Source organism: Myodes glareolus, chromosome 15 (assembly GCF_982192425.1).
Source record: "Myodes glareolus chromosome 15, mMyoGla1.1, whole genome shotgun sequence".
In the NCBI taxonomy this organism is placed as follows: domain Eukaryota; kingdom Metazoa; phylum Chordata; class Mammalia; order Rodentia; family Cricetidae; genus Myodes; species Myodes glareolus.
This window is the reverse complement of record NC_142040.1, coordinates 49,457,817-49,471,738: the sequence shown is the minus strand read 5'-3', so window position 1 is coordinate 49,471,738 and position 13,922 is coordinate 49,457,817. Positions and strand designations below refer to the sequence as shown.

The window sequence follows — 13,922 nt, the reverse complement described above, 5'->3', positions numbered from 1 at the left end:
AGGTTGGGAGGGGATTGAGCAGCTGATCACATCTCACCGACAATCAGGAAACAGCCACGCCAGCGCTCAGCTTACGTTCTCCTCTTCATACGGTCCAGGATTCCAGCCAGGGACTGCTGCCGCCCACAGGGGCAAGGTCTCCTAGTCTTGATTAACCTAATCAATGTGATCACTCATAGACCTGCCCAGAGACTCATCTCCCAGGATTCTGAATCTCAAGATGACACTCACAGAGGCCTAAGAGATCTGAATAAGGCCTTACTAATGACAAGCTGAACAAACTTTGCTCAGAGTCCCTACTTATCCCACTGTTGAGAAGTCATGTCGCGCCTCCTGCATGATGGAGGAGAGCAACTGCAGACATAGCAACATCACAATAACCGGAAGTGATGATAGTCACGCTGTTTTAGCTGGAACAGTCTGACAAAGGGTGGTGTGGTGGAAAGGATTGGTTTGGATCCCCCAGAAGGTCCAGGAATCATGTGGAAGCTTAGGCTGTTATTTTCCCAAGAAGGTAGAATAAAACTCTATTAACTACAGGGAGTAGGAGGGGATTTGTCTTGAAATCTGAGTAAAACTCTAACCGAGGCTTTTTGTCTTGCAGTACAAGTTTCAGTTGAGCCTAATACGTTATTAATATTTCCTGAAGACAAACTGTTGGAAGAAGGCTCCAATGTCACAATGTGTTTGATGTATGGGGAGTATGTATATAACGTATCCTGTAAGTTGCAAGAAAAGCCAATCCATGAAGAACCACTTGATTCACACGTATCATTAATGAAGTTGAATAACGTTGTTTTCCGCAGTCCCACAGGGACAAACATCATTTGTCAAGCCATGAATGTGACTAAAAATCTGCTTGGTACTGTTCTCTTTGTCTCAAGTAAGTATTAACACAGTGGTTCTCAACCCTCCGAATGCTGTGACCCTTTAATACAGTTTCTCATGTTGTTGTCACTCCCAGCCACCACATTATTTATTTGCTACTTCGTAGCTGTAATTTTGCTTCTGTTATGAATTGTAATGTAAATACCTGATATGCAACCCCTGTGGGCATCTTGACCAGCCGTTTGAGAACCACTGTATTAGCATGCATGGCTTCCTTTTTTCTTATTTCCTGTGAAACACCTTGGATCTCCTGTACCAGAAGGCAAAGAAATATGTTCACATGTGGTTTTAGTTTTCTTCACTTTTACAAGTCGTCCAAAAGAGTTTTTAAAAATAATATCCAAAGCAATACTCCCAGGGTTTTCTATTGTTCTTGTTTTATTGCTAACAGTTTTATTCCTAGAACCAACAGAATTAAAGGAGAGAGATTTCAGGATATGACCTGTTCCTCTGAGAAAATATTCTTTCCCTCAACCCAAATGACCTGGAATTCTGTCTGAATCATGGAGAGAGGAGTGGTGCTGTAGTCCAGCCAACCACAGAAGGATGGTGCACAAGAGTGCAAAGACCTATGCTGACCCCATCTCCGGGCTACGCCTGTTCTCCTGGTCATTTCTGTGAATGGGCATAGTGATGATTTAGAGAATCTATGAATACGGGCAGCTTCTAGCCCTGGCGTATTAGCTCAACAACAGTGACCAATCCTCTTCTTAACTGAATAGAAAATTAACTCCTTGCCCTGTCTCAGTGGGGTGGGAGCATGCTGACTTTTCTGTGGGCTGCAGTGGGCCTGTGCTATGGCCTTCTGTGTCTGCTCTCAAGTTTCTGTCACTCTAAACCATAGGGAACATCTCTCTCTATTGACAAAGAAGGCACTTCCAGTCCTGGATGCTTCCATCATCTGAATCCCTTACTGGAGGCCCTGGGAACAGAAGGGGCTCCACATTTCAAGGAGCTTTGCCCTGCCTGGGACTCTCTGCTCCCCACTGCAGAACTGAACTTGTTCACAGTCTGGCTGGCATCCCTAGGGTTGAATGCAAGCCACGGAATCAAAATGGAGCTCCAACCCCTTTTCAGATAGACACAGTTGCCAATCCCATGCGCTATTTTGACTACTCACCCCCAAGGTACTCCAGAATGGGGGAGTATAGCATGAGGAAGCACCTGAAATGTGCCTGTTTGAGGCTCTCGGTCTACTGACTTCCACCTCCTGATTCCTTCTTGGATTGAGAGACTGTGTGTTAGGACCCCAAGCAGAACCTCCTTTTGACTGTCATCTAATGAAAAGGGTTAATAAGATCTTTCATCTTCTCTTTTGTATGGACAGAAATACTTGAGGAGCCCAAGAATTTTTCCTGTGAAACTCAAGACTTTAAGACTTTGAAATGTTCATGGGAACCCGGGGTAGACACTGCTTTGGCTTGGCATCAACAAGATTCTCAAAACTACAGTTTATATGAATCGTGAGTCTGCTCTAGTTGCATCATCTGCAGGTTCTTCCTTGTTTAATCAGCACATGGCAAGTGATTCTCTCTTAGAGAAGACACACACACTCTTGAATGTGTCTTCTTTCCTCTGGATGAACTTCTTTCTCCTACCCTGGATAGTTAAACTTATACTAAAGTGTCTGTAGAAAAATGTCCAACTCTACTTCACAAAAAACACATGGAACACAAGGAGAGCTATACCTAGACATCGCAGAAAATGTGTCCAAATATTTCAGAATTGCTTGCTGGAATCACAAGAAAATCTTTCAGTGTCTACAGAGGTATAGGACCTCTGATTGTTTGGAAAGAACATGTACAATAAAAATGGTAATAATTGATTGTATATCTTTGTAATAAAATAGTCTTATGTGTTGATATAACTTTTCCTAATTTTTCTAAATTGTTAAGAATATTCATCTAGATTAATTGATGTCTATACCACCCACAAGAAAATTTCATCACATACAGAAAATTCATTGAAATGTTTTTTTCATTGAAAAATAAATATTTTTTATGTATTTATTTATTCTTTGAAATGTTTCATCTATTGGTGACAGAAAATTCCAAGGGATCAGTATACATCTGCTTTGATGGAAGTGTTTAAACCCTGTCTTTGCTGTCTTGTTTTGTTTCATTTTTTAAGGTTCTCTGGGAGACATGAGCTTTCTGACCACAGAAACTCGCATACCTGGCAAATCACTGAAGATTCACAGGAAGCATATAACTTCACACTCACGGCCGAAAACAACCTAAGGAAAAGAAGTGTCAACTTAATTTTTAATCTGACCCATAGAGGTGAGACCGCGATGCCGTGGCCCATGATGGCCATTAGCATGTTATTCTATACAGCGAGACCCAGTGAATACACTGTAGATGCTGGCCTAGTTCACAGCCATAGGAAAGCTAACGTTTGTAAAGGGAGTCTTTTTTCTGTCTCTCCCGTTCACACTGGACCTGTTTTCCTCTGCCTGTCGGTCCTACAGTTGCTTATAAGATAACCATTCAGAGCTTAATATTAATTGTAATTGTTTGGCCAATGGCTCAGGCTATTTTTGCCTAGCTCTCTCCTGTAAATTAAACCACTCCAACTGCCCCATGTATCGCCACGAGGCTGTGGCGTTACCTCTCTTCTGGCTTGTTTCTCCTTAAGCCGCTGCTGCCGTCTCTCTTATCTGGTGGCTACATGACATCTCTTCGACTCTGCCTTCCTTCTCGCCACATCTTTGTTTTGATTTCCTGACTGTCTATTTTCTGCCATCGTCAACCAATAAAAGCAACGCACGTTTGCAGCGTACAGAAGGACACCCCTCATCGAGCCCCCGTACTTCTATTTGCCCACACTTTCCCTCATGGATGTGTGCATTCTTAAGCACCTATCTTGATCTTATCTCAAGTCTCAATGAGCTCTCTAGCAAACTTGAAAACTAGCATTCTGACCTAGACTTACTGCACGGTATATTCCAGAACCTCTCTCTCTTTCTCTGTTCTTCTTTAACCAAAATTGTCTGTTGCTTTAAACTGTGTGTAGGAATATATGGATTTCTGCTCTCATTTCCTGTTTGCCCTGGGAGATCTGGGAGATTAGGGCCTGATTGTATATCGGGCCGTCAATAGCAACCCAGCAGCGACTTTTTATACTATATTAAGTTGCCATGATGTGCTTGCCCTGGGGAACATGGCTGCAGTCCTCTACTGTACTACTACAGAGCACTTCATGGGAAATTACACTATTTCAGTCAGTCATCTCTTTCAATGGCTTGCAAGTTGGGGCACTGTCTTAACTAATATTAGGATTTTCCATGTGTCTGTATACATGTACTTTTTTTAAAGTTTGTATCTAAGAATGGAATTGATAGAGACATAGTCTTCCTGGATACTCACCTCTCTAACCTTGTTCCAAAGCAGTTTCCCCAGCTACACTCTCATTCTATGGATTTACGTATTCTCCCTCAAGCTGATGGATCAGTTTTTATTGGACTGGGAATAAAATGGTATTTCTTGGTGGCTACAAATTATATATCTCTTCTGGAAACATATCCATGTTCTCTTTTATGATTTGCTTGGTCCTGTTATTTGTTCATCCTTTTATGGGTTGTTATGGTTTTCCATTAGTGAGAGTTTTTCATACATTCTTAATGCAGATCCTTTCTTGTTGGTTCCTATGTTGCCAATATCTTCACCCAGTTTGTAGTTCTTAATTTCATGCATGCCTGTTGACAATGAAAGATCTCAGTTTTAACACAGAGAAGTGTACCGAAATCTTTTAAAGAAGTCCTTTCTCATTCCAAGATCAAAGTCAGAAATACAGTCATTCATAATTTTTTTTACAGAGTTTTAAAGTGTCTTTAAACTTAAATCTCTATTTTTGTCTATCAAATAAAGTTGGGATGTAACACTGAGGGGTTTTTGTTTCTAAAAGAACCATTTGTTCATTTCCATTCATTGAGTAGCTCTTATTTTCCTGCTGATTTAACAGGCCAACTCTTCCTGTTCAAACAGTGTATTGGAGTGCTAGGGTCCTAGTGCAACTGAGCAGTTGGTCTCTTTCTCTGCTAATACTCCTTCTAAGTTCGTGAACTTCAGCTGCAGTGGGTCTGGACGATGCTAAGTCTCTTGTTGCCCTTTGCCAGGTGGGTTGTTGTCATTCTAGCTCTTGCACTCTTCTATATAAACCCTGGCACTCACTTATCAAATTCCAGGATAACCTCTTCTGATATTTTTGGATTTATATTGAATCTACAACTGTAACTTGAATAAATAAGTCACTTTGTGATACTAAGCCTTCCAATGCATGGAACATGGTAATTTTTATATTAGGTTAGGCCTTTGCTCATAAAGTTTTAAATTTTTTTTATTGATACTAAGCCTTCCGATGCATGGAGCATGGTAATTTTTATATTAGGTTAGGCCTTTACTCGTAAAGCTTTAAATTTTTCTTATGTATATGACTTACACATTTAAAAACCTGTAGCCACTCTGGCAATTTATAAATTGCCACTTTATCTTGAGTTCTTTTTACTTTAGAAGATGATTCCTTTTACCTCCTAGTTGCTTAAAAAGCTGTCATGCGTATTTGCTCCTGTGACTCTTTCTAAGTTGGTGCGTGTCTTTGAGCTCACTAATGAGTGTTGCTAAAAGTTCAATTATCTTGGATATCTTTAAGACCAACTTTTGACTTTTAATGTGCCCTGCTCATGATGACATCCTTTGCCTGCTGCTGATTTTTCACTCTGTCTTCATAACCCAGTTTCCTCTGCTTCCTTAAACTTAGTCCGCTACTCCTTTTATTTTCTGCCCATTCCACAAATAAGACACGTGAGATCAAAAACCCCCAATGAAAAGTCAGTTAGGGACACCCACAACAATCCAGAAACTCCTGACATCTTAATGCTTTCACTATGAACTTTGGATGTTCCCAACTCCATCCATAAACTAATCCACAAATTATTTGGGCTTCAAAATTCCCAAATAGAAGACATTTTTGGATCTTAAATTTCCGATGGAACCACATTCTAATCATAGATACCTGTGCCATGCATGCTCGTTAAACTTTCCAAGCTTGGGCTGAGCGTTTTCAACCTGGCTGTCAGCATGTTGTCTGTGGTAGACGCAGCTGTCTCCTGAGACCTTGGGGTACATAATCTAGGGGTGGAGCTGATGACACATTGGGACAGTGTGTCTGTTAGCTGTGTCCTTCAGACCTATGTGTCCTTGAGTTAGCTGACCAATCCTCCATTGCATATTTTTGTTTGATTTCTCTTTGTGTTTCTATAAACCTTTGCTTTATAATATCTTGAGGATTTTTAAATCAGGTTTGCATCTAAAATTACTATATGTTCTGTATATATTTATTTTCCTGAAGTTTCTTGTGTAGTTTTCAGCCCCAGTCCCAGCCCCCACCCCTATCCTCATATAGTAAGAAAGGAAGGCAGGGACAGACCATGTCACCATCACCGCAACATATAGTTTGGTCTAAGGGCAGATTGAACTATCCATGTCCAGTTTTAGCCAAAAGATTGCCATCTACTGACCAGATAATAGCCAAGGCCCTCATTCTGGTTTTGGTTTGACAAACCTATCAGTAAACCTTGCCAAAAAGTCAATCACTAGTTTGTTGATTCTCTACATAGACCTGGGAAGAATCTAAGCATCACTGATGGGTGAGTGGGTGACTTGACGCTTCTGATAAGCGAGGCACTTGTTTATGGGGTGATTTATTTCATCTTAGATGTATGATTCATTGAACCGTCAAGCTCTGTTAACCTGGTGCCATTTCAGTGGGAATAATAATTTACACACATCTAAGTAAGAACTTGTAATTCATGCCACAGTGACGCAGTAAAGCTCTGGTTATCTGATGCCGGGTCTGAGATGCAGTGCCCAACAGCATTCAAGGAGTGGCCCGTACCAGCAGTCCCATCGACTTGGAAAACTGAGGCAGATGATCATGACTTTGAGTCTTAACCATTGTGATCCAGTGAGACCTCAGAATTAAGGAAGGACGAAGAATGCGGTGGGGATGAATTCACGTGCCTCAAATCTGAGGGACATGTCCACCTGGTGGCAGTTTTCTGTTGTCACACTCTCTACTCAGCACACTTAGATGTTATGGACATCTGTGACTGTAGGAGGCTAGCAAACTCTACAGGTCCTCAGAGTGAGGGTGTGAGGGTCGGACCATGACTTGGCGGATGGCTTCCAAGGCATCCTGTTGCATAAGACTCAATTTATAGCCGGTGGTGGTGTTCATCACCTTGATGTAGAGGGCCAAAATGACACAGAGGTTGAGTATATGCTATCTTGAGAGAAACTCACCTGTCCCTTAACTCCTTATTACTGGGTTAATCAGGCCAGTCAGCCACCTTTTTTTCTGTGATATTCCTTTGGTTTTTGGCTTATATGGTCCTGGCATTTGACCTACTTTAAGAAGTCTATTGTTTTTGTCTTCTGCTCAGAAGAGCTTTTTGAACAGCCAACTTGGCTATCACAGGGTTGTTTGGAACATTTTTTTTAAAATCTGTGTTAAGTCCCATATAAACAAGGCAATGTCCTTTATTCCTATGCAGGACAGTGTTTATTGAATAACCTATAACTCAGATGATAGGCACAAATGGACATGACCATTCTGTGGTTCAAAGTCTCAGCTCTGAGGGTTCACTTCTCACAGACAGAGGTAGCATTGTGTGCTAAGAGTGGTCCATCTTCCTCTGTCTATAATATGCCCAATAGTAAGAGGGCATGACCCAGAGACATCTAAACAGATAAGAGCCAGGGACTACTTTTGTCCTTTAACTTCTTGAGATCATCAGCTTTATCTTTTCTACAAGCAACCAGAAAATGTTGTATTGTAGGAACCACTAGCCAAAATCACAGATAAGTCTGAATTTTCTGATTTTTGTTCCATGTGATGTTTATAGTCCACAGCCATTCTCTATGTTTCTCTTGGTTCTCAGCCAGGGTTTCATTTTACATACTGTACTTCCCAGGTCTAAAACTTTAAATTAACTCTTTATTTCCTTTCTGCAGTTACGATCTAATTTACTTTCATTCTGCTCACTATTCTATAGGCAGAGAGACAGACATTTAAAGGGCAGTTTGAGACTATGTTCATTCCCCAGAATGATAGAAGTGAGTTCATCCCTGGGGCCCATGATCACAGTCATTGTAGTCAGATTTGCCGTACCAGGCATGTGTTTCCTCCTCTGTGGTGGGACATAAACCTGAGTAGAAACTTGTTGGTTAGCCCCATAAGGTTCATACCGCTGTTGCACCTGTGAGCATCTTACCATACTAGTCATTATTATAGTTCTCGGGGTTCACAGGTGGTTATTGATTAACTTCCGACCCTCCCGTGACAGTCTGTATAGCACCTTTCAGAAAGTTATCTAGCAGTAGGAAGCTTCCTGGTCCCTACCGACTTGATTTCTCCATATCCTGTGACTGATGCGTGTGGTGTCTTCAGCAATAAAGTCTTACTGTCAAGTTCTAGGGTGCAACCAAGATTCCTGGCAATAGCCTATACTATTTGAAGGGTCTACAGGGGACACCTCTGATTAATAATTTAAGGGGATGTGTTGGACTTTTTAATTTGCTAATGTATGGCACATGGAATGAACATAATCCTCTGTGCAGTAACTCCAATTAAACTCTTTTAAATTCAAAAAATTGTATATGATATTTATAAAATAGGATTTTTTTCTATACAGCTTTTCAAACATCCTTGGACTCTCCACTACTGCTCCCCCGTCATACCCCAATATCCCTCTTCTCACTTAACCCTTCCTCTGCACTGTTCCCCCTTACTTTCCCCCCTTATTAGTTTCAGTATCTCTGCTGAGAACTGTTCTTCGTCGACGCATTTCATCTGTGTGGCTCTGGCTCATGGACTAATTTCAAGCTCTTGCCCAGTGATTGCATCATACAGGTCACGGGCGACATCTGTTGATGATCATTTCCCTTGGCAATTGGTGATATCACTCTGGGATGGTTTGTAGACTGGATTGTTTAGAGCTGTTTCCTTGATACTGTTAATATTATTTTAGCTAGAGTTAGGTTGCATTATACCCTTCCTCCACTGGCTGTCTTCTTTAAGTTTTGACTCTTCTTCCATAACCTTACTGATCATATTTAATTTTAAGAGTCTACGCATAGTTACGTTTTGTATTTTACCTCCGTGTCTGCTACAATATAAAATATACAAGGCCATTAGTGAGTGGAAAGGATTGCGTACCGGACACACGACGTACTGGCAGCAAGCCCGGCATTGCTTCTATTTTCTTAAACATAAATAAAAAGCACTGGTGACCAAACAAGTGATAAAATGAATTGCCTACTTACTGAACTCTGGTTTGGATCTGCTTGAATTCTCTATTTTCCTTTCTTTTAACAGTTCATCAAAAGCCTCCCCATGATGTCACCCTTGAAACACCAGGTGCTACAGAAGCCAACATGACCTGGAAGGTGGACTCCCGTGGGGACAGCTACATGCTCCTGTGTGAGCTTGAACTCCAGCACAAAAGAGAAGTGTTACACGTAACAACACTTCTTTGTTTCCTATTTTAAAAAATTCTTAATGTACCTAAACAGACATAGGCCAAATAAGCTTTCATTTAAAAAAAAAAAAAACCCTTGGGTGTCGCACACCTGTAATCCTAGCATTCAGGAGGCTAACTGGGAGATCACAAGTTTATAGCTAGCTTTAGTCTACATAATGCGACTCTATCTGTGAGGACAACCAAAATATAAACAAAAATGTCTTATTTCAGGCCAGACATCCTGGGCACACCTGTAATCTTAGCATTTGAGAGACAGAGGCAGGAGGATTATGACAACTTGGAGACCAGCCTAATGTATATAGTGAGTTCCACGCTAGCCAGGGCTACATTACAAGACCTTACCCAAGGGTAAAAAGAACAAGCTAAAAATAAGAAAAATCAGTCAGGCCTTTATTTCAACATTAGTTTATAGTGCGGATTATCTGTTGAAAGGGGTCCTGAAATTGATCTAAACAGCACTGAAAAGAAAACCTTAAGGGAAAAAAGCCTTCACCTTGAAGAAGACCCAGTCTTGCTCCAAATCAGAGCCGCCTCCCTTCTGATTTGGCTTTGCAACACAAATGCACCCATAGCCTTTGTTTTTCCCTTGTCTTCTTGACGCAGGCGCACAATGTTTCTGTCCACGTGAGCGGGAACTACCTCTTCCGTGATCTGGAGCCGGACACAGAGTACAACACTCGTGTGCGCTGTGCGGATGCCAACCACTTCTGGAAATGGAGTGACTGGGCTCAAAAGGAGTTCAGAACACCCGAGGCTGGTACGTGGAGCTCCCTGGCATGGAACTCACAGTCCAAATCTCACAATATGCTTGGGTCGACTTCATTCGGCGCTCTCATTTGTACCAAATGCTGAAAGCAAAGTATTGAAGGAAAGGGAAAGTCATACTCTAAAACTAGATTAAATGCCTAAGGAGTAAAGGCATTTGATAACAATGTTATTTCTAGTGTACGCTTTCTCAAGTAGTTTCTTTGCTATTGCTGGGCTCACATTGGATTTGAATATGGATCTTTGACTCAGGCCTGGGGACAAAAGGATGTGTCAGTGCCTTGGAAAGCACTGACCTCATATCACACAGCATCAGACGGTCCTTGAGAATGCCATCGTCTTTGGGACAGTCATCTTCTTTAGTAAGGGATTCATCCCGTTACACTGGGGTCTTCTCCAATTGCCTTTGGTAGTTAAGGCTTCTTCAGTCCTTAAGTCCAGGCTATTGGCTGAAGGAGTTCCCACAGCACCTTCCCCTTTTGTCTAAATAAAAGAGTTGTTACCTTGAAATTTTGTATGAAGTATCAGAAACTAAATGAAACAGTGGCCTAGTTACTGATTGCAGTCAACCGTAGTTTTCTAACAGAAATGGATTTTTGTGTTCTGTGTCCCATTATGGCCCTTCTTTCATAGAGATATTTTACATCACATCACTATCCTTTCAAAAACAAAAATAAAGGACATAAAAAGATGAAACAGCTTCATTTCATTAAATTTTATGAATGTATGACAGTTGAGGTAACATGACCATGTTACAAATAGACAAAACTTTGAGGAAGAATTTCCTTGAAAAAATTGACGTTCAACGAGAGCAGCTGTAGTTTTCCTTCCTGACTCAGCTGAGATTGGATTCCAGTCCATTCACAGGCTGATTGTAGAAATTTCTTGAGAACGTATTTGAGTGTGAGTTGTCCCTGTAGGGCCTCACTGGAGAAAAGAGCCACACATACTTGTGGGTCTCCATGAATGAGCTAAAAAGATGCCAAGGGTGCTCTCAGCAGTATTCCTGGCAGCCCTTGTAGTGAAGGGAGTGTTCACTTTGATTATCGGTCAGTTCTCCCATTCATGTCCAAGACTAGCAAGCCCCAGAGAGGACAGGTAATGGCCATGTCTTAAAGGAGCGGCTCTCCACATGAGGGTCAAGACCCCCACAGGGGGTTTCGTAGCACTTGGAAGGTTGAGAACCACTGTGTTAGAAGAACATGGGAATGGCACAAATATGACCCGGGGACTTTTCTTTGCTTAATTTCAGCTCCCTCACAGGCTCCTGATGCGTGGAGACACGTTCGGTCAGAGAATGGAAGTCATGTTGTGACCTTATTCTGGAAGGTAAGGTGTGCAGCTTCAGAAGCAATTTGTCACCACCGCACAGCAGTGTAACCCCAGCTGGAAGAAGCGGTGCTGTCAGTCTCACGGGGCTGATCATCAGGTAGAAGGACCCCCCTCCATACCTGCGTCCTAGTGCTGAGGCTACAGTTTCCCGGAGCCCGTCTAATAGCTGATGGTTGATTCTGACGGCTAGAACCTTTTCTGTATGTTCAACTCAGGCCCACTATAACTTTTGCAAGATTCAAGACAAGGAACTATGCCTAGAGTCACATACCCTAGTCTTAATTGTATGTAAATACCAAAGTTTCAAATCGAGCTATTGATTTATAATGGAAGATCAGCATTATCCTTCTGCCTGGCCCAATACACTGCATGAACAACCTGGAAGGTCAGCTTTGCATTCGGGACTCGGAGATCCTCAGTGTCTTATACCAAAACATGGTGATAGGAAACGGTTGGTCCCTTGTCACAACCCCTTCAGCTTTTCTCCTGCTCTTGAGTTTGGCACAGTTTTTCCAGGCCTCTGCATGTACATATGTTGACTCTGCCAAGCCTATACCTGAGTTCTCTCCATACCCCAAGGGGACAGCTGCAGCTTGATCTGAGATCTGGGGTACACAGAGAAGGACACAGACTGTCCCATGGAGAGCAGACCTCAGGAACCACTGACAGATGCTGGCCTGGGACTGTAAGGGCAAGAACTTCTCTGTAACCATGAGTATCTTCTAAAAGAGGGAGTGTATGCTAGGTTGCAGGAGTCAGGGTGAGAAAAGACTAGGTAGAGGGAGGCCAGGATGCAGGGCCTTGTAAGGGCCCTGGATGCTGGTTCCATCCCTGCGTCTTCTCTAATGTGACTTCCAAATTTTATTTCCTCCAGATCTAAGGAGTCTATATTCCTTCTTGACTTTTGACTCAGTTCCTGCTATCTGGACATACTATACATTTTTAATATAATCTCTAAATGATTTTTATTTCTGTTTTCTTTAGTTAGATTGAAATGCCTGATTCTAAGCTTGGTTTTGAGATGATATCTTTGTTTAAATGTGTAAAATGCATTTGTTCTAGTATTTTTATATGTGTGACTTACTAATATGTGTCTGTGCATGTGTGTGCACACATAGGCATGTGTATGAGTTGATATGTTCTTAGCTATATGTAGATTGGGCAGCTGATGGATGGAAGATATGAAAAAGTAATTATAGAGTAATTTCAGAGTGAAGTTCATTTTAAAAGGATTATCATTTTTTTTCAGCCACTATTAAAATCACAGGCCAATGGCAAAATCGTATTCTATAATATAGTTGTAGAAAATCAAGACAAACCAACTGAGTCGGTGCACTACTCTGTTGGGGCACCAGCCCTTGGCACACAACTGAGCCTTGATCCGAGTTCTTACAAGATTCACATCACGGCAAGCAACAGCGTGGGTGAGTCGCCTGAGTCAGTGATGATCCTCTCAAACAATTCTGGACATGGTGAGTCGGCATTGGTCAAATTGTCTTTCCATTTTCAAGAAAAAATATTGGAGATATTTCCAAGTAGTGACATACTAAATAAATAAAACCTTAACTTGAGGCAACCATGTGCAGTTTGGTGCTTCCTTTGGAGTTGGGTGTAACCACAGGTTGAAATGTGACAGCATCTTTGCAGTGAGCCAGCCCACTCTCTCCCTGGATGCTTCCGTGCCCTTGAGATATGATCTAAAATTCATTTGTGTAAATGCAGTCCCACAGTAGTCCTCACTGAGAGCCAAGACAGTGGGATTTGCACCATATTTACTGCGTGTTAACAAATATCTTCCACTGTTGTCGTCTATAAAGAGTTTATGGAACTGCCGTGCTGATAGAGCATGCTTGTATTCACAACGCTAGGGAGGCTGAGGCAGGAGGTTCATGAGTTTGAGGCCAGCTTGTCCTACATAGTGAGACTACACTGAGAGAGAACTATGGTGGGGCATGGACATCCTAAGGAGAGCGGATGTACTCTCTCATGAGACGCTGTAATTTGGCCAAGTTTGTAGAATAACAACGGATGATTAGCTGCCAATTTCTCAGCCAAATGAAGAATGAGCCAATGGGAAGTGATCTCACATCTAAACTCAAGAATGACATCAATGTCCTTTTTGACTGAGCCACAGAAAACTCCTGGCATAGTAAATCCCCAGTCCCCTGCTGTGATACTGCACATGTGGACAAAAGGCAAAAGGAATTGACACTCTGAGGTCATTTATGTACCTTGCAACAATACTATCCTTCAGTTCTTGCTGTTAAAGGTGCCAGGCTGGTGAGGCTACGAAAGATTGTGTGGTTTCATTCCAATTCAGTTTAAATTTAAGCTAAACTGAACCAGATCAGAAGGTATCTTAATTTTAAAGAGAACTGTCCCGTGTAACGTCAGT

General features: G+C 41.8%; 1 protein-coding gene across 2 annotated transcripts in view; it reads left to right on the top strand.

The window, feature by feature from the left end:
- Osmr (oncostatin M receptor) overlaps window positions 1–13,922 on the top strand; it is a 75,046-nt gene that overhangs the window by 44,244 nt on the left and 16,880 nt on the right. For both annotated transcript variants that reach the window (XM_087896914.1, XM_087896913.1), the window contains 7 exons: window positions 605–883; window positions 2,216–2,351; window positions 3,019–3,170; window positions 9,265–9,407; window positions 10,034–10,187; window positions 11,448–11,524; window positions 12,777–12,999. In XM_087896914.1, coding sequence (XP_087753040.1) covers window positions 605–883; window positions 2,216–2,351; window positions 3,019–3,170; window positions 9,265–9,407; window positions 10,034–10,187; window positions 11,448–11,524; window positions 12,777–12,999 — 1,164 coding nt within the window. The remainder of the gene's footprint in view (window positions 1–604; window positions 884–2,215; window positions 2,352–3,018; window positions 3,171–9,264; window positions 9,408–10,033; window positions 10,188–11,447; window positions 11,525–12,776; window positions 13,000–13,922) is intronic.